Source organism: Protopterus annectens, chromosome 8.part0 (assembly GCF_019279795.1).
Source record: "Protopterus annectens isolate FY-2018-M chromosome 8.part0, PAN1.0, whole genome shotgun sequence".
NCBI lineage: Eukaryota > Metazoa > Chordata > Ceratodontiformes > Protopteridae > Protopterus > Protopterus annectens.
In genome coordinates this window covers 1,807,589,638-1,807,611,242 of record NC_056741.1, presented here as the reverse complement: position 1 = coordinate 1,807,611,242, position 21,605 = coordinate 1,807,589,638, and the positions used below count along the sequence as shown (strand labels likewise).

At 36.2% G+C, this 21,605-nt stretch overlaps 1 protein-coding gene across 1 annotated transcript in view; it reads right to left on the bottom strand.

Annotated features, from left to right (window-relative positions):
- Positions 1–21,605, bottom strand: part of HYDIN (HYDIN axonemal central pair apparatus protein) — a 6,673,197-nt gene that overhangs the window by 2,982,844 nt on the left and 3,668,748 nt on the right. Inside the window, exon 41 of the mRNA XM_044079523.1 lies at positions 15,739–15,876. Within this exon, the coding sequence (XP_043935458.1) occupies positions 15,739–15,876 (138 nt within the window). The remainder of the gene's footprint in view (positions 1–15,738; positions 15,877–21,605) is intronic.

Here is a 21,605-nt window from a genome sequence, read left to right as displayed (position 1 = left end):
TTCCCTTTCTTCTGTCATCCACTTTAAAATATTCATCCATATCATCATATATTGTTTTCATACAGTATATTACTATCCTACTAGAACTATCAACTTCTGTTATACATTACTAACACTTAAAGCACTTTCACCAAGCAGACTGCTATTTTACCAATCAAATTTCTCATAGGTTTATACTGGGCTAACAACCATCGGGGTCTTTACAAGCCTAGTCATGCAACCCAAACCATTTTTGTCTATGAGTTCCTTGGATGCCTATATGGTGATGTATGTTAATAAAGAGGTAGCTAAGAGGGGTGTGTGTGTGTATGTTAGTTGAGGATTAATTTATTTATGACTTCTGTCCAGCAGAAGCATTGGGGCCACACTTGGGGTGAATTTGCAATTTCCCATCCAATGATGAAGGTTTTTCTGAGTAGGGTTAGGGATAAACTCTGCTCCACAGAGGACGACAGCTTATTCCATACGGCGGGGACTGACACATACCGATCAATCCAGCATATTCTATTTATGTTGCCGGCAAAGTTCAGGTCCGTGGATCTAGTGTTTCTGGTGCTGTTTGTTTTAAGGATGTGCAAGCAATCCTTCAGAGCTACATATGAGGATGCCTTTTAAGCTAGGCATAGATCATCTCAAAGTAACCTGTATGAGTGTGTACAAAAATAGGGCCTTAAGGCAATCTGTGTATGACAGGATATTCATAAGCTGGATTCTCCTGGTGTGGAAACCTTTGAGGGCGTTCCAGCTGTTGCACGTGCCTGGTTATGTACATACAAAAGGGAGCAATGTACTCAATGATGGGTATGATAACGGTTGAGTAGAGTGGTATTATAATTTCAATGGACTTAGATGCCATACCCTTGCTTATGACTTGCACAACAAAGAATGATTTTCTTACTATCTTGGTTACAAGTTGGTAGACGGCCAGATTACTTTCTACATACGTTCTCAGATTCCTAACCACCGAGTCAACTCTTAGGGATGTTTTATCGATGTTGTAATTAGCTTCGGTGGACGGTTTCCTAAAAGGCATTGTCATGCATTTTTTTTGCATTAAGTTTTAATCCATTGCTTTGACACCAGTCATTTGTTTGTGTTAGACTCTCTTGTAGGTTATTGGTGTCAAGGGTGGAATCTATGATAGCTCCCAATTTACAGTCATCTGCAAACTTGGTGAGCCAGAAGCCTTTGATATTAACCTTGATTGCTGAGAAGTAGATGACAAACAGGAGAGGGCCCAAAGCAGAGCCCTGAGGTACTCCTCTGGTATCTGGTCTCCTGGTACAGGTGATCTCACTGATCCTGACTTCTTGCATCCTGTCTGTGAGCCATCCAGCGAGTTATATAAAGATTTATGACTAGTTCCAAAAGTTTGCCAACAATACCTGAGTGAAGTATTGTATCAAATGCCTTGACCAGGTCGAGGTAGGCTTATGCACCATTTTCTCTTAATCTACAGCATTGGTACCTCTTCTAAATAAGTCTACCAGGTTGAGTAGGAAAGACTTTCCCTTAACAAAACCAAACTGTAATGGGTCCAGTGACTGTAGGTTGCCAATGTCCCTACTGATCTTTTCTATGACAACTCCCTTCCATAGTTTTGCATATTAGACTTGTCAGGCTGATGGGTTTGTAGTTACCGGGGGTCAGTTGATGGTACACTCTTATGAAGAGGGATGACCATTGTGGCTCTTTTGAGGTTGTAGTTGAAGACTGCCTCAATGGTCCTGCTAGGTCATATTTTAGGATATTTAGGAGGCAACTGGGGATACTGTTGGGTGCCACTGAAGCAGTATTTTTGGTTTTAGAGAGCACCACCAGGACCTGCTCCCTGTTGATAGATGGGGGGATATGCTAGAAGGGATTTCACAGGGGGGAAGTGGGGGAAGTTGAAGTCAGAGCTAAATTTATCAGCCAGTTTAGTCACTATGTCATCTTGGTACATTAAGACTGTGCCATTTACCACCAGTTCTGCAGACTGGTGAGTATTACCTTTAAGGTTCCTGACATAGCTGTAGAAGGCCTTCTGAATGTCCTTAGCTTGGGAGCTATACTGACCTTGCAACTGGCCTTTTTGGACTTTATTATACCTCTCAGCTTCTTGTTTTGTTGAATCAGAGTGTTGATCTTTCTGATTTTAGCCATTACTTTTTTTTTGTTATATACCCTCTTAAAATAAAGATTCCAAAGTTGGGAATGTTTTTGGTGTTAGATCTGCACTTACTTCTGGTAGGCACGGCAGTGTCAATGCAGCCATTTACATGTTTGTACAAGTAAATAATTCTGTATAGATACTTATGTTCTCAGGATTTGGGGGAGACGTGAATTCTGGCAAAATGTCACCTTATAGGTTGTAGTTTGCTTTAGAATAATCCCTAACTGTTACAGGTTTAGTTGGGTTTTCTGGGTTGATTTTTTTTATTCTGAGGGAGACAGCTTTGCGGTCTCACCTCACCAATGAGGACATGCTTCATGTCGGGGGTGTGTGCAATGCTCTCCCATGTTGGTCATTACTAGGTGCAATATGTTTGATCCTCTGGTTGGAGCACACTTTATCTGGTCAAGGAAACATTGTGCCTGGGATTTAGAGACAGTGCATGTTTCCCAGTCTGTAGAAGGATAGTTTAAGTCTCCCATGAATATGGTATTTGGTGGAATGGTGAGTGCCTCTAGTAGGCCTAGATAAGATTTGTGAGCTTTTTGTGTCATACAGCATAACCTGTAGCTGGCCAGGATATGGTAAGGAACCTTGTCTATGGAGACATGGACATGGATGAACTGCTGGGAATCGTCCTGTTTAACCAACCAGTTGTATTTATTTTCTCAAAAAATTTTTTATTAATTATATGAATAGCAAGACAATTAAAAGATTATACATAACAAGAAGGCATAAATGAACATATAACAATTCATCTAGTGATAACAACCTTCATGAGATTTTGATAAGTTATTTAGAAATAAAACATACACCATATGTACACTATATACAAGTTAGGCAACCTGAGAGAGAAAAAAAAAAAAATATATATATATATATATATATTTAACATTAACTATTTAATATGTTTAGAACCTTTTCTAACACAACCTTTCTAATAGCTTTTTTTTGGACTTCCACCTAAGTATCTTTGAGCATCAATAAATTTAAAAGCCATTTTCTGGAAAGTAACCCATTTTAATTTAGAACGATCAATCCAATTTTGTATTATATAAAGTTTTAGTAATGAGCAAATAAAAATGATAACATGAATATCAGCTTTTGAAAGATGAATCAATGGAATATGTAGAATAGCAAATTCCCACGTCAACGTGGATTTTTGATATCCCATTTTCTGCAGTCTGACTTTCAAAGATGTCCACAATCTGTGAGAAAAATGACAATACCATAGAATATGAAGGAGGTCTGCTTGGGGATGAGAACAGCATGAACACGAAGGGGACTTATTTGGGTTAAATTTGTTTAATTTGATTGGGGTAAAGTAGGCATCATTATTAATCATTAATTGTGTGTATGCTAATTTTTAAAAGGGATAAATTCCTTAGTGTGTCTAATAGCCAGGACTTTCTGAGATTCTGACAATTGGGAATTATAATTCAACCAAACATTAGATAAAAGACAGTTGTGGTCCATCATTAAAGAATTAATTAATTTATATGAGTTTGAGAGCATTTTATCAGATGATGAAAGTATTTTGATAATCGTGTTAAGGTTTTTCAATTGTGAGTCTATGGGGACCAGAGATACAAATTTGTTTTTAATTATTGCTCTTAGTTGTGTAAGAATTGGTGAGTAATTCCAGTTTACTTTCAATAACTTATGCCAGTCAGATAAAGGCAAGTCAAGATATTTCAAAACATCTCCTACTTTTAGATTTTTAATTAAAGGATAGTTTGTTAAGTTCAAAAGTTTATTGTCCAATAATATATTTGGGTTTAGATGAATTGGCTGAACATGGTGCGAGATCTTTTCTAGTTTACACATTTTGAGTAAGGTTTGGAAATCTCTAATCTTTTGTTTAAATACTGTAGATATATTTTTAATAAATAAACTATCCAGAGAGATAAAGGGAATAGCTTCAGGATTTAAATTATTAGAAATGACATAATTATACCATAATTTTATCCATAAAGAGTGATTTAGATAAGAAGTGTTATTGAATTTAGAGATAGCAAGAAGTTTATTGGATGAGACAATCAAATAATAGAGATAAAGATTAGGTAAACCCAAACCTCCCTTGTCCTTCGAAAATGCCAATCTAGAATAGGAAATTCTAACAGATTTAGGGAACCATATGAATTTTGCCAAAGCTTTATTTACAGACTCAAAAAAAATTTTTGAAATTATCTGATCAGAAGATGAGAATTGGTAAAGAAATTTAGGCAGAATATTCATTTTAATAATGGCCACCCTTGAAAGAAATGAAAGGTTTAGATGCTTCCATCTGTCCATATCAGACAATATAGAGTTCCATAATTTATTAATATTATTTTGAAAGGAAGATTTATTATTGTGTTCTAAATTGATTCCTAAATATTTTATATTATAAGTAAACTGAAAATGATCGTCTGGAAACAAAAAAGATTTGTGTGCTAAATGATTTAAGGGAAAAATATGAGTTTTTGTAGAATTTAAAAAGATAGTTGGAAACCAAAGAAAAATAATCAATAGAATTCATTATTTTTCTGTAATCAGATAATGGAGTTTGAAAGTAGATTACTAAATCATCCGTAAAAGCAGAGAAATGAATATTAGTATTAAGAATTCTAGGGATGTTATGAAAAGTATTTTGAGTAATAAACAATAGCAAAGGTTCTAAGTAAATGTTGAAAAGAAAAGGGGACAATGGACAACCCTGTCTTGTTCCTTTAGTGATCTTTATCGGAGCAGAAAATTGACCATTAATGTATAGTCTAGTAAACATATTCTTGTATAAAACTTTTAAAAAATTTATAAAGAATAAGGGAATATTAAAACATAACATAGTTTGAAATAGAAAGTTCCAACATACTCTGTCAAAGGCATTTGACGCATCTATAATCAAAGCATATATAGGGTTTGGATTTTTCTTAATGAGATGAAGTATAGTCTCTAAAGATAGAGTATTATCCCAAGCATGTCTCTGAGACATAAAACCTGATTGATCTGACGAGATAATTGAGGGTAAAATCCGTTTCAATCTGTTAGCCAGAATAGATGACAGAATCTTAATATCCACGTTAATTAAAGAAATTGGTCTATAATTTACTGGGTCAGATTTATCTTTATTATTTTTTAGAATTAGAATGGTTTTGGATGTGTTCCAATGAATATCTGAGATATCATTCACTCTTATATGATTGTAAACTTTAAATAGAAAGGGAAGAACTACCAATTTGAAAGTTTTGAAAAATTCTGGAGTAAAACCATCAGGTCCCGGAGATTTACCCAATTTAAGATTATCTATTGAATCCGAGATTTCTTGTACCGATATAGGGTAGAAAGTAGTTTTTGCTGATTATCATTAAGTTTAGGGAACTGCAAAGAGTCTAAAAAGAGTTTTGAGTGATTATCTTTAACAGAATTAGAAGAACCTGAATATAACTCAGTGTAAAGAAGGTGAAAAGTTGAATAATCTCTTCATCAGTATTATATAATCTGTTATTATAAGATAAAGATGTAATATTTGGATTTCTGAAGTTAACTTTAATAATTCTCGCTAACAATTTAGATGGAACCTGGGCCCATTCTGAATATGAAGCAAGTAGCTTTTGTTCAGCTAAGGAGAGGTTATTTTGGTGAAGCAGAATTAAATCTTTCTGACAATCAAAAATTTGTTTTTCTAAAGTAGCATCATAGTTCAGACTAAGATGATTTTCCAACGAAGAAATTCTTGATTTTAAGAATTCCTCTTTCTTAAAGTATTGTTTTTTGAACAAAGCAGCTTTACTAATAAATAAACCTCTTAATCTTGCTTTACATGCAGCCCAGTGTATGTCATAAGGAATGTCTGATGATTCAAGACTATTCACCATTTCATTTAGGATTTCTGAAGCTTGTTTGCAAATATCTTCATTTGACAATAAGTTATTATTTAAGGTCCACTTATTAAACATAGTTTTATTTTTGATATTGGGTTTTATGTTCAATTTTAGTGAAATTCTTGAGTGATCCGAAAAGAATCTGGGTTCTGTAGTAAAGTCCACAATATATTTTGAAATATAATCTGAAATTAGAAAGAAGTCTAATCTGGACCACGAATGATAGCACTTAAAATAATAAGTATATATATCATTCTTGTTTATATTTTTAACAGTGCGGAGGGGATCTATTAAATTATATTCTGTCATCAAATCATTTATAGCCAGAGTAGATTGAAGATTATAGGTGACAGTGGAGCGGGAACGATCAATTACAGGGTTTATAACTGCATTCCAGTTACCACCCACTATAATATGATGATCCTTATAGGATGCAAGAATATTGTAAATTTTTAAAATGAACAAATGTTGTGAATTACATGGGCCATATAGATTTAAAATTAATAAGGGTTTGTCCAAACCAGCAATAGAAGCGGTAAATAAGCACCACCTCCCTCATCATCAAATTTCTCATCAATAATATTCCCAATGAATTTTTGTTTAATGATTATAGCTACACCTCTGGAGTTAGATGAGTCACCTGAAGCTATAATCTTTTGATCCATTTTTTTTAACTCTTTATTCCAATCAATACGTGAAATATGGGTCTCTTGAATAAAACAAATGTTAGCCTGTGATTTAAAGATCATATGAAATAATAGTGACTTTTTCGCTTTATCTTGAATGCCTCTAACATTCCAAGAATCTAAAATTATGTCAACAGGCATATTCTACAAGTATAATCATTATTGATGCTATAAAAGTGAACTCAAGGTGCAAATCCAACACAACATTAAAAAGAAGAAAAAAAATAAAAGAAAAAAACAGTCTTTAAGTATTCAAGCAAGTCATCAAATAATATTTGTTGAAAGAAAAAGAAAAAAGTTTTTTTAAGAACCATGAAATGTATAATAATAACCTTTATCCTAACCCTAGTGCCTACCCACCAATCCCCCTGTGATAAAGGAAGAGCAGAAGAACATGAAAAAAACATTGTAATTATAGATAATAATAACCTCAAGTTAGAATACAAATTACTCAAAGGAAGCCTAACATAACATAAAGTCCGAGTAATACTACTAAAAATATATACAAAATTAACTAATTTCAAGACGTCCAACATGCTTAATCCCTACTTCTAATACTAATCTAAAGCTCCTATCCTTAAATTGAAATTTATAGTGATTAAATGTATTTCCTCAAGTATTTCAAGAGAAAGAGAAACAAGTAAATAATAAATAAATCACACTCTGCTTAACTAGAACACTCTATCATAAGAAGTAATACAATTAAAACTGAAAGATATGTAAGATAACATATATAAGTATAACAAAACCAACTGGTAACATTATAATATAAGTAAATAAGCATAGCATTACTGAACTAAAGATAATAGTCATGCACTATCTACTGAACCTTCTTTAGTACTTTAGTGATCATTTCATTAATCAACATGACCATTAGTATGATAAAAGCACTAATACCTGTAGAATGAGTATTTAGTTATAGTTCAAATAAAGCAAAAAACAACTACCAAGCAACCATATCTCAAAATGAAAAACAATTCAGTCTGGAGATGCATCTATTAACTAGATAATAATAGTACAGGAACTATTCAAAATGAAATATTATAAGCTGTAAGGTTTCAACACTAGTTAATATACATGAATAAAGTATAATTATATTATTAAATAGTAACTTAAACAGCATCATATATATTGGACTGAATGTACAACGATGTGCATACATATAATTTTAAATCTACTTTTTGAATATTTTACTAATGACTCTGTTAGGTTATATAGCCATACTATTCTTCTAAGCTATAGATGTAACATAGCAAAACAGCATGAAAAGACAAGGCTTTTAAAGTAAACATTTTGAAAATCTAATTAAAACAGAAACAAGCAAGCTAAATGCAGTAAATCTAAGGGCTTAAATATATACATGTAGATTCAGCTAATCATGTTAAAGATAGTTATTTCAAACCTTTCAAATAAGTAAAGGCTTTCTTAAACATAAACTACTAAACATAAATATCACATCCAGCCTCTGAGAAGAGAGAGAGCAGAGAATAGAAAGAACATGAAACTTTCATATGAACAGGTATACTTTGTAACATTTGTCAAATTAAACACTTCAGTATAATATAAAATATTGTATGAAAAAATATTCTGAATAGGAAAATATGTTCATTTCTTTACACATCCTTTAGAATTTTAATATATAAAACTAACCTGTTCATTTGTTTCCAGAAACATTTTCACTCTGCTTTATGAAAGTAGCAGCTTGCTTTGAAGTCATGCAGACACACTAAAAGTCACTGAATATATTATGTGACATGAATCTGTTTAAATTTAAAAAGCAACCTTCATTTATGAAGAGAAAACACTTTAAATAATAGCCAGATCTATTAAAAGTTAGTGCTATTGAATACTTGTTGAAAACAAGCAGACTTGTGTATTTGAAACTGTCCTTCTTTCCTCACAAATGATGACATCACCATCCATCTCAGAGAGACTGTAGTGCGCATGTTCATGCAGAGCATCAGCTGGAACTCTGAGGGGAAGATTTTCTTGCTAGAATGTTGAGATGGAATGTTTTTCCCTCCAAAAATTATTTAGCTTACACAGAAGGCTGTAACTCCAAAGCTTGTAGTAAAGTTAACATATTATCTATTTACACAGCAAGCATATGTGAGAGAAAGAGAAAAAGTAAATACAGGAATTTAAATGCTTCTATTAATCCACACAAATCTAACAAGCATATATCCTGTCACTGCACACTGTCACACCAAATCCATCATGTGTAAATTACATGACAAGTTCTTAAGGTAATATAATTATGTCACACCAGAATTACAAATCATGTAACACAAATACTGTCATATTAAAGAAAAGAAAAGATCAAACCTTATTGTAGTTCTTTAACAGTAGAATATTAAGATACAGTGTCAGGAAGCTTTTTAAATGTTTTAAGAAAATGTCTTTTGCATCTTTAGGATCTGAACATACAAATCTTTTGTCATTAGCTGTGAAAGACAAGGTATTAGGATATGCCATTCGAAATCTAATCCCTCTTTTATCAAGTCAGCACAATAGGGGCTAGTTTTTGTCTATTTAATTTGATCTGTGCAGGAAGATCTTGGGAAAATGATAGTTTGTGAGACTTCCATATGAATTGTTTCTTTGTTTTAGCAGTTTCTAGGATCTGGAAAGTGTCTTGAAAGTTTAGTAACTTAGTATAAATTAACCTTGGTGTGGAAGAATCTTGCTTTGTACGCAGTGCTCTGTGTGCTCTCTCTACAATTATAGATTTTGAAGAAGCTTCACAATTTAACAGTGTTTCAAAGATATTTTTAGTCACAGATAACAAGTTTTTATTGTCATAAGATTCAGGTAAACCACGAATAATGATGTTATTTCTTTGACTCCTGGCTTCCAGATCCAATATTTTAGCTTGTAAATCTGAAACAGTTTTATCTCTAGATTTAAAGTCACTTTCCGATAAGTCTGTTTTAACCTCCAAAGCTAAGATTTTATTTTCAATAGTAACAATACTATCGTTTATTTGCTTTAAAGATTTACTAAAGTCTGTAAACTGTTCTGAAAAGTTTTGTATAGCACTTTGGATTGGTTTTAATGCTATTTTTAGTTCTTCTAAAAGGAAATTTGAGCCATTTAAATCTTTATTACTTACATTAATAGTTTCTGTAGGTTGTCTAGATGATTTCAGTCTTTTTGAACCTGAATCTTTTTCAGGAGAGAGCATTGAAGTATATTTGGCCTTTGTAGGCTGAGTCTCCATGGAGTCAGATTTTGTAGCCATGCCCAGAAATGGAATGCAGTTAACAGGATACCAGGAACCAGGAACAGACTGGAGCAGTAGGAGTCCCAGCAGCAGAGAGACCAAGAATGTTCTGAGGTAAAATAAATCCCAGGATAATAATTCCAGAAGAAAAAATAATACAAATGCGTAGAAAAAGATTTATAAAATCTTTTAGTATAAAAATTTGAGGAAAAAGGTTGATGTATAGTTGTAAAAAAAACCAAAAGTTAAATAGCTGTGAGGAGCTCAGAGAGTAAGGACTAGACTAGTCGGCAGCCATCTTGGAATCCAACCAGTTGTATTTATTGCTAATGAAGATCAAGACACCTCCACCTTTAGCCCCTGTCTGCACTGCTGTTGAGCTAAATGTGTGGAAGGCACTGTACCCTTCCACTGATGGAGTACTTTCTGCAGCTTTAAACCAAGTCTTTGTATAAGCACAGATGTCTGCATTCTCCAGAATGAGGAGAGCTTGCTTGTTGGGTGTGGAGTTTCTTGGTTAGGTACCTGGCATTAAGCAATAACACCTTAAGGCTGCTTTGAGGTTTTTTATTATTTATTTATTTATTTATTTTGCTATTTTGGTATTTTTTTGTCATTTTGACATTGCATAAAAAAAGATTCTAAGGGGGTGGATAAAGTTTTAACCAATATCCAAAAGCCAGGGGGGAGGGGGGTGCAAACCATCCTTGGCAAAGCAATGTGGTCTGTTAACCATGTCAACCTGCAGTGATTGACACTGGATTTCCCTGAAGTGACACCAGAACCTAAGGTCATTATTAAAATCAATAATTTTCTGTTCATACTGTGGTAACATCCTTGGTGAAGGTAGAATGCTGTTTAGTGCAAGGCATGTACCTGTCTGTGACACATTCAGTGAGATCCATAATGTGCCTTTTTATATAGTCCAGTGAGGTATGTCTCAAGTCATTTACACTCATATGAACTATGAAAGAATCATATTGGTACCCGTGGGAACTATTACAAAAGATCACTACAAACACACATAGTCTGATTAGTTGAGAGCTAGACTCTTATTCTGGGGTCCACAGTACCTTGCAGTTGTCATATTAAGTAAGGAGATGAGGTGTGGCTTCCAGTTAAGAAATCTGCCCCAAACCCTGTTTTTTGGGCAATTTGAAGTCATTACTTACAAATTTCTTCCTATTATGCTGTTTTTGAAAACATGCAATTATTTTATGAGCACTCACTCACTGCAAAATGTAATGACTAAAAAGATATGAAAAAATCTTACTAGTCTTTCTAGGCAAAACATAAGATAACTTTCTCTTTATAATGCAGTGATAAAGAGAAAAATTATTAAAAATTATCGGAAACTAGAAACAGAGTTAATAAAAGACTGCAATGAAGGAACTGCCTGCCAGTATGAAACAGTGGCCTTAACTCTCTTTCTTTTTTTATATGTTCTATAACTCTCTAATGTATATAACTAAAAGAAATTAGGAATTCACAAGAGTCAAGTATTTCTGATAAGGCTGCAGTGCAATAATTAGCCTATGTCTAGCACAGCAAAGGTACAATTATTTGCAACCAGTGGTGGCTGGTGATTTCAAAGCAAGGTGGAAGGGCTGCAAGAAGCAACTGAATTTGTGGGATGAACTGGAATGCAATGAGGCTCTATTACAGCAGATTAATGACCTTTACCTTTGATCAGACAACAGATGTGGTCATTCATTTTCATCCACAGACTACTCCAGTATGGAGCCACTCATTATAGCTATTTTGCTGACTATATACATCTCCCATGTCAGACAGCAATCAACAAGGCCCGTCATAAGAGACATGCAGCCCTAGATAAAGTACTAGTTCCCTCTGTACATCACCAGTGCCCCTACCTATTTTCTCCTTATCCTGCCTCCTTACCACCTATACAGTTTTTCACAGTTTAGCACACCACTATTTACTTAAGACATCCCTAACTGGCCAAGGATCTATTTGCAATAAGTCTGGAAAATGTAAGTGAATTAAGTCGGGGATCTTGGGGCTACTAGGCCTCCAAAGGTCACAGGATTCTAAATATTCTGAGGCAGCATCTTTGCCTTCAGTACATACTTTTGCAAAGCAGTATACATTGGGTTCCTTTTCCATGTCCAGCACAGGTTTTGCTAGGACTATACTCTGGGGACTCCTGGATTCTTAATTTTCTTTCTCTTCCGTATATGTTTTTAGGCTATGGTAATCTAACCGAATAGCTTAGCTAACCACAATAGTGATATAATGTTGAACATAGTACAGTTATGTAAGTGAACATACCATACACACAAGATGTTGTCTAATAGCTCACTCTTCCAGCAGCTGCCCTCTCTCTCCATCCCTCTTGATTGTTTTTTCATTGCCTGGGTAGGGATGTATATACCCTTGTGTGTACTGTAATTATTGATTTACATTTTATATTTTTTATAGAGTCTACCCTGTTCCAAAAAGCCAAAGAAGGAGCTAAACCCTGGAGAAATGAGCTCTAACCCTGCTAGGAAGTGGCTTATTATACTGAGAATAACCAAAATATATGGCACAAGACAACCATCTCAAAACTGTATGTTTTGACATTGGCTGTCCTTTTCTTTTATCTTCCTTACAGACAGAGAGCTGATTGTCTTTTCTGTAGGACTGGGTTTTGTCTAAGTAGTATCGGAGCTTTCTGTGGACATCCAGAATATGAAGGATTTTTCCCCATTTTGGGGTTCTGGAAAAAAAGATAAGACCACTTCAGGCTTAAAATGAGGATTTGATCTTAGAAACCCTGTCCTTGTATAAAATTAGGAAGGATTGACTCACCATAAGAGGTTGTAACTCAGATAAACTTCTATCAGAAGACAAAGCCTCTCAGTATCAAGAACTTCAAATTAGCTTAGTTCAAATGGAAAGAGATTAAGCTTCTCAAGTCCAAAATTCAGATCCCAAGGAACAGCCACCTGTTCTTTAGGTGGATAGATATCTAAAACCCCATTCAAAAATTGCTTGACTTGGGAAGAAGAAGAAAGGAGGGAATCCAAGGACACACAAGAAGAACTAGCTGACAGATGAATCTTGACAGAAGAATAAGAAAGGCTAGAGGACAATAACTCACATAAATAATTGAGACCAAGAGACAACCAGGCCTTAAAAGGTTCCTCATCCTTTGACAAGCATCAAGTAGAGAATTTTTTTTCCATTTAGACATCTATGATTTCCTAGTAGCATTTTATTTTTGGCTTCTTTCAGTACCTGCTGCATGTCCTCAGGAAAAAAAAAAGGTATTTAAAAGGTATCAAAATTATATCATGCAGGCCATCAAATCGAGAGTATACAGATTAGGATGTATCAAACAACTCCTGTCTTGCGTAAGTAAACCCAGTCTGTGGGGAAGCTTGCTGTAATTGCCATTGGCCAAATTCTCAAGAAGTAAGAAACAGTCCTGGACCACTGCCTCCCAGACATGGTCTCGTAGGGGCTAGGGAGCACCCTCTCTCCCTAAAAGAAAATGCCCTTTTGTCTCAAGTGCCAACAGCAGGACATTGTGCAAAATATATAGCTGTAGTCCTGTGATGGCTAGGGACAGTGGGCTACCAATTATAAACAATGGTTTATCATACGTATACACTAGAGTACATGTGTGGATAGGGATAAGAACACAATAGGTGCCACAATTATCTACTGTAATGGACAATGGGGTATGCAAACTCTAGCTCAGACTAATGGTAGGGATGGATGTGTGTTATATGTACACCTGAGGTGTCTACCATACAAGGATCCACAGGGATACACAGGTGAAACGGTGGAGTTCCCTAATTGCAATGGTTGAGCACACCAACAAGGTAACATATATCAGTGGGCTCCTGTGATATGATGTTGGAGAAGACTGCTGCTCCTCAGCTTCATGACCTGCAGGAAGGAGACACAATGGGAAGGATAACCCAGTACTGCTTGTCTACTGGTCTTGGTGCTGCAAAGCATTCAGTTATGAAGCTGCGGGCAGAAGTATAACACGGACAGGGCAAGAGGGGCAACAGCCCTAGGCACAAAGTGCTTGGGGACATGATCAACTTATCCCAATCGCTATTTAATGTAACATATTGCATCTGCAGTCAAACCTGAGAGGTGTAGTGCTCTTTGTGGTGTCTAAACTCTAGCAACTGCTTGTTACATTGTAGCATGCAGTTTGCTACAGTGTATAAGTAAAAAAATATATATATTTTTTTTGTTTAAACTAAAACCTGAGCACTGCAGCGCTCCATTCAGGCAGGGTATAAACTGTATTAAGCAGTTTGCTATAGTTTAAAAATAAGTAATCCCTTTTTAAATAAAATATGTCAGAAGAGGTTACTGTTTAAAACTCCTCCGGGCTGGGGCATCTCATAGCTCCGCTTCCTGTGCTTCTAGGAACTGACTTCCATATTCTGTATTACTAGTGGTGCTGCTGCTTTCACTATTCTTTTTTTGGCACAGTTTGGTATTTAAAATGATGGACTATGCACTTATGCCCTAAGTACACCCTTATTTGCATATATGTCACCCAAACTGCTAAATTTCACAAATGTCTATGAATTGCTTCATTATGGCAAAGTGTGAGAGAGAGTGACAATGTGCTCCTAGACAGTGCACCATGTCACTCTTACTCAGTGAGGAAGGGCTTGTATCTTCTATGTACATATGTCGTAGTTTGCGGCTGCCCCAGAATACAGTGTTATCACTTCCCAAGTCATGCTTGCACCGTGAATTTCAGGTCACTTGGATAAGGGCTACCTGGTGTGTGAAGGGCAACAACATAATGCACTACCTATTTCATAACCCTTTCAGACAGCTGTTCCTAGGACCCTATCAGGGTCTATTTCAAAAATAAGGAAGCCTGGTATGCAGTAATAAAAGCATTATGGTTAAATTTCCTCCATCAGGAAGGAAAATGACATACAGCATCTCTACCCTGAAGAGCTCCAGTATAGTGAAGCGGAGGTTAGGTAGGAAAGGCCCAAGTGGTACAAAAAATATTTGCATTAAGTACTAAATTTTTTCAAAAATGTACCATTATTTTTTCTCTCTCAGAGTTGTGTTCACATTACAAGCTATTTGTCTATTTCCTCTGACAGACATCAGGACATGGACTACCGTTAACAATAGATTTTCAAATTTCTTCACTGATGCAGTAGCCTATGGGTAGCAACCTGCTCAGGACACAACACCTGACAAGCTTGACAAAGCTCTAACTCTGCACCCTCTCACTCACTCTGGCTGCTGATCAGATGAACCCTTCTTGGAGAGATGTATACCAGCAACCAGAGCGATGTAAATCTTCAGGATTTTACTTTCCTGAGAAAGAAAGGTAGATTCGTCCTGAGCCAACAACCAACAATCAATAATTGCCATAAAAATCATCCAAACAACAGCAACAACCATAACAAAGAAGGGTAGTGTGCTACCTCAACTCAAAGGAGGATGATGGGTGTCTGTGGCTAATGCAGCAGTGAAGAAATCTGAACACTTACTGTTATAGTTAAGTAGGAATTTCACAACTGTACAATATTCTTCATTTTCACTGCTGCAGTAGCCTATAGGCTACCCTACCTGAGCGTAAGAAGGATATGAGTACAGAAGCCCTTGGAGAATTGTCCTAGCAAAGCCTATTCTGGACCTAGAGAAGGAATCCAGACTCTGCATGGTATACTACTGCACCACTCTGTTAGTTATTCTACAACATCTGGCATGCCTTACACGTATTAGTTAAAAAGGTGCACATTTTCTCAACAGTATTCTGCATCTTCATGCCATTCTGGCAAACACGCAATAAAGTTTACTTACCTGAAGTCTTTCTGCCAGAATGTCCACCAGAAGGTCACTGGGAAGAACACAGCTCAACAAACCTGCCTCACCTGCCACACTGGCACTAACACTGAGGCGTCGTTGGATCAGGCCAGAAGGAAAAGGTGTACTACATCCCTGTAATAAATATATGCAAAAAGAAAAAATCAGTATCAGAATAAAAACCAAGTAAGCCTCAGCTATCATCTTACATAAAGGGAGTGCCTAAATTCATCAGCCTGGTACAATCTGTCATACATTTTTTGTGAATTTATATATCTTTTGCCACACTCTCTCTCTCTCTCTCTCTCTCTGCTGATCTGTATAAAAAGTAGCTTGCTAGATCTATAAACGTATGCACATTTAATGCAACACAACTGCAATAATAAAAGCATTATAATTAATTTTTCACCACCTCTGAAAGGAAAAATGAAATAGTTTTCAATACCTTAACAGCACCTCAGTCCATCTCCACTTGTATCTAACACTGCCGATGGACAAAAATGTACAGTGAGCATTGATAACATGTATGAGAATAGACCGCTGATTCACTAATGCCACACTTCTGAGACCACACTCAACCTAAAAGCCAGGTCCATATAAAATAAGTTAGGAGGAAGGTGGTATTCACACAGCAATGCAGCATTGTATATAATGGCTGCATATTTCATGTGATTCTGTTGCTATAGGTTATTAAGTACAGAGATTGGGCATTAGGATTTTAAAGTCAGTGTTTCATTTTCTTTCATCTCCTTTCATTCTGACTGACAACAATGAACCATTAGCAGCATGTTAATGAAGATGATACTTAGAATACATTCTCCTGGGTTTGGGGGAAGCAATAATTTTTAATCTGGGTGGTTCAAAACAGATGCTTGTACCCAGGATTGTTTTCTCCCGTATGCTAGCTGCTTGCTAGGAGAGTTTCCTACTCCCTGCAATCTTGAATTAGATAAGCAGATAATGAAAATGAAATCACAAGGCTATTACATTTCTCTCCCACTCTAACCACATACTGACTCACACTGTGTATGTATAACACTGGTATGGTTTCTTTACACAGTTCACCAAAATGAGGACCACTACCTCTCATAATGTGGAACAAATGGGAACATTTACAACAGCTTACTAACAACTTCAACTAAAAAGCTTGAAGGAGGTTAAAATGTGTTGATTATACCCATAAAAATTTATTTTGATAAATGAATGTTTCAGTATTATATGGATACCAGTTAAAGAAATTCTTAACACTGAACACGACAAGACACTTTCGAAGTGGAAATGCAAAAATGTGGACTTTTTACAACTCAGAATGAGAAACATTCCCCATGATGAGGTACACTTGAAATGTATGGTTCCTTACATCACCATTACCAATGAAATACATGCAGCACGTCCAACAGAATCCACCAACATAATGCTGTTAGAGTATCTTATGTTATAACCAACATAGATGTTGTGAAGCACAATCATGTGACCAGTCACTCAGCTCACAACATCCAGGCCATATAATTCAGGAGTAGGACTGCCATATATAATTTCAAAATGTCACAGACCCTGGAAGTACTTGTTACATTTTGTGTAGCTTGTATGGCAAGAGCAGAATGAAAGATACTTGCAGGAAATTATTCATGCACAGGAATTTTAGAGAATGCTAAGATAGCCTTTTCACAGTTTCTTAATTTTTTTAGTAGTGCAATGCAGCACATTTATAACATGCTAGCGACAATGTCAGACTGTAGAGAGTTTTGTAAACATTGTTCAGCACTATGACAGGACTCAGCTGATGCAGTAATATTATGTTTAAAGGGTATTATTGCAACCAGGTTTTTCACGGTAGCACAGGTTGCTTCCCGATTATGTAATCTGTCCTTTAATTTTGTGAAAATGTGAAATACTGTGTTTTCTTTTGCAGTACAGTTTGTTTTCTGGAGTGTTATCAATCAAATGTTAAAAACATAGTGTTGTTGCTTCTTTATTCCCTTTACTGACAGCATGTTGCTCATTTATTTTTTCATGATATAGACTTTTTAAAGGTGAGCAGTGCAGTAAAGAAGTCGGAGCAAGAGCTAAAGGAAACTACATCGGAGGGTCATACAGTGATAGTGTACTGTTAAATTCTTAATGTAATAAAGTATTACATGTTATGCAAAGAAGTTGTAGTTGGTGGGGGCACTCATTAAGTCTGGAAGTTTGCAGTGTTGCACTCATTAAAACTGACAGGGCTGACACTGACTCTACTGTTTCACACATGCAGCACTGCTCTTATTAAGCGGTATTTGTCTTTTATGCAACAAATGTCTGATTTTTAAATCTGTGAATGCTCGGTAGTCTTAACTGTATGGCACTGTTTTGTTTTGCCATGCATTTTGTTATGTGTTTGTAGAGGTTTCAGAAATTCCATTTCTAAGTGGTGTTTACTAATATGCAGGGCCTGCATCAAGAATGGGGTGGAGGGAGTGGAAACAGCCTTTCAGATTTCACCCCTAGCCCAAAGTAAGGAAATTTGCATTGCGTTATTTCAGAACTGAACTGCAAGTGTGAATGTGTGGGAATGTGCAATATACCAAGTCTGACATTGTGACACCCCCCACACACACACACACACACACACATGCCCTTTTCTGAGGTGCACAGTATTAACAGTAAATATACTTGGAAGGAAAGCAACTGCATTTCTAGTTTATGGCAAAGACTCCTTGAATGGGGAAAGTAAATCTTCACAACTGCTTATTGATCTGCCCCAAAGGGCTACACATACCTCTTCAAGTAGCTCTGTTTCTGTTCATCTGAAAGAGAGCATCCATGACAAATAAAGCATGCGTGTGTAATCCATGCAAAACAGGAAGAGGGTTTTTTGAAATGTTTTCCAACCTGAAGGTAACCCTAACTTATTTTTCTGCAATAACGACTTTTAATAATACCTAACAGTGTTTGCTGAAGTCGTTCCAATTCCAGGAAGACAATTTCACAACCGCGAAAATTTGGTTGAGATAATACGTAAGTACCATTTAAAGTTCTGTATGCAACATTCAAAAGGTACTGGAAAGAAATGCTTATTGGCTAATTGCTACAAAAAAGTCATATATTCCTGTAACCAATCATACTTTGAAGAAGTAGCAGTAGAACTAGCTGAACATGTACTATTTAACCAATACCACATGTCTCATTATTCATTATCTACTGGTACAGTGGACATCTGGGGAAAAATGTGACAGAATTACTTAGATGCTTAAATGTTGACAACAGTAAATTCAATCCCAGAAATACAGTCCTAAAATCAATGATTTAGTCACAGTCTGAGGTGATATTTACTAATTATTACCCCTTTCTTTAGAAGAAGTGAGATATGATATCAGTAATACAATGCAGATAGACCAGAAATTCATAGAATTTTGTTAAGCCCTGAAAAAACTAACAATTAGTCTTAGTTGCAAGTTGTACTGTTTACCCAAGATTCCATTTTCCATACCATAATACATAGGGCCAGATTCTGAAAGGTTACTGTGAAGTGAACCATTCCATATTCAGAGTTTTTGCATGATGATGGGCAGCACAATGGTGGACTGCCTCTGTGACTGTGCTAGATGCTAATAAGGCATTCTGGGGGAGAGGCATATGCTAATTAGTTATGTGCTCTCCCCAGGAACTGCCTGCAGTAAGGTATTTACACAATTGAGTGGTTCAGTGTAAATTAACACTGTTGCTCCTGCCTGCTCATGGTAACTGAACACGGCCAAAAGCTTGTGTTCACCCATCTCACTAGAGGCAAGTGCAGGGAAGTTTAGGGGTCATGTAGTGTTGCGGGAGTGTATGTGAGGGGCTGCATGTGTAAGTGTACTGTGTGTGTGTGTGTGTGTGTGTGTGTGTGCTTGCCTTGGAGGTCAGAGTGGGAGGTTTTAGTAAGGATCTAGGTTAAGGGTGTGTGTGTCTGTGAGTTCAGCTGGGAGGGTAGGGTGTGTATGTGTATGTAGAAATGAATGTGGGTTGGTGGGAAATTATTACCCCCCACACTCCCGTAGGCTAGTAAGCAAATCCTGCAAGACTAGGTTGGGGAGAACCACTGGACACCAAGGCTAACTCTTACAACTTGTAGCTTAAGTGCAATTCATAAAGACTTGAGTCAGGGGGAGGGCAATTCATAAAGACTTGAGTCTGGGGGACCACTAGACACCACAGATTGCACTTAAACATCATGCCTTAATGGCACTTAACCATAATGTAGGTTGGGGGAAATACTAACCATCAGGAAATCACTGATAGCTCTTAAACACTTAAAAAAATAAGGTGATATGAGTTAGGTGGAGGATATTCTAATTAGTGTGCCTTAAATGCACTAAAAAATTCAAATCCTGCACCATTGCACCTCCCACAGAGGCTATTAGTCCTCTGACGCCACCAGACCCAAGGATAACATAGAAACAACATATTTTTTTCTAAGAAAAAAAAAGAAATTACAAAGGGGGGAGGAAGGCTTCAAACCCTCTACATTTGACATAGGAAACTACAGCATTAACCTCCTATGCTAGTTGCCAAGTTAGTATAGCTTTTTTTTTTGTTATTTCTTAATAATGAGGCTCTTGGACACTATTCAATGTCTGCAACAATTTGACAGTTACAAGGGAGTGGGTCAGATTACGCATAAGCATACCTTTCAACCTTATAGAGCAGTTCAGAGAAAAATAAAGTTTGAAATTATGGGGACAAAATAAGAGATAGCAACCTCTCCATCTGCCTGAATACTTTAATGCGTTTACTATAACAGTGGACAATTTAATTTTATGTAAAGATAGTCAGTGTTTTTTTTTTCTCGGGCTAAAAGTTAATGTCTGAACATTTTTTTCACATCTGGAAATGGATTAGAGCTAAGAAAAGAGCAGACACTAATCACTACAAGTGAGAACACAAGTGGTAACATGCACTTTAGCATGGGTAACCTTAGTTTTAGGTTAGGTAATGCCAGTGGGTACAAATGTGGATTTGGGGCACTTGTTCCTATCTGGGAGGGGGTTAAACTTCATATTTTGAAGATGCACATAGTTATGTGTGCTTGTTCTAAGTTAACATAGGATGGGAGTGATACGTAAATGTACTTAGTTTTTTTGTTTGCAGGTTTTTATTAAAAGAAAAACTTTTGAAAATGGGATATATGTTGAAATGGAGATGAGAAGAAAATGAAAGTTATGCAGTTACCATAATGATAGATCTGTGTTGTCATATTCCATCCATTCCTCTACATATGAATCTCTGATCTGAGATCGGATCTACCTTCGGCCACTTCAAAGCTTAGGATCTGGTACTCCTGCAACTCCCCTTACCCATAATTCCAGTGCATAACAGGAGCTACCTCAGATCCAATTTTCCCATCCTAAAAACGACCTGATAAAGATCTTAACCAATGGTGGAGAGAGAGAGACAGAAAAGAGAAAGATACACTGGCGAAACACAAGATCCAAGGCAAAGTCTGTCAGATCTTTTATAGGTGACATATACTAATGACAAAATATCATCTGACTAAAAACAGTAAGATAGGAAGGGAGAAGATGGGAGGGAAGTAGTGGAATGGACAGAATACAACAACACAGATCTAACATTATGGCAAGTACATAACCTTTGTATCTGATGTTGTCATTCTGTCCATTCCTCTATGTATGGGGCAGAGTCCCCAGCTACTTCAACACTTGGGTGGCTTCAGTGAAAGCTATTCCTGAGTACAGCTGAGCCAAATGAAGCCCTGGGTCTAGATTGAATGTCCAATTTATATTGAGAAATAAATGTGTGAACTTTTGACCAGGTAGCTGTAGCACAAATATCGACTGAGGCATTGAAGTAAAAGGATGTAAATGAGGCCACTGACCTAGTTGAAT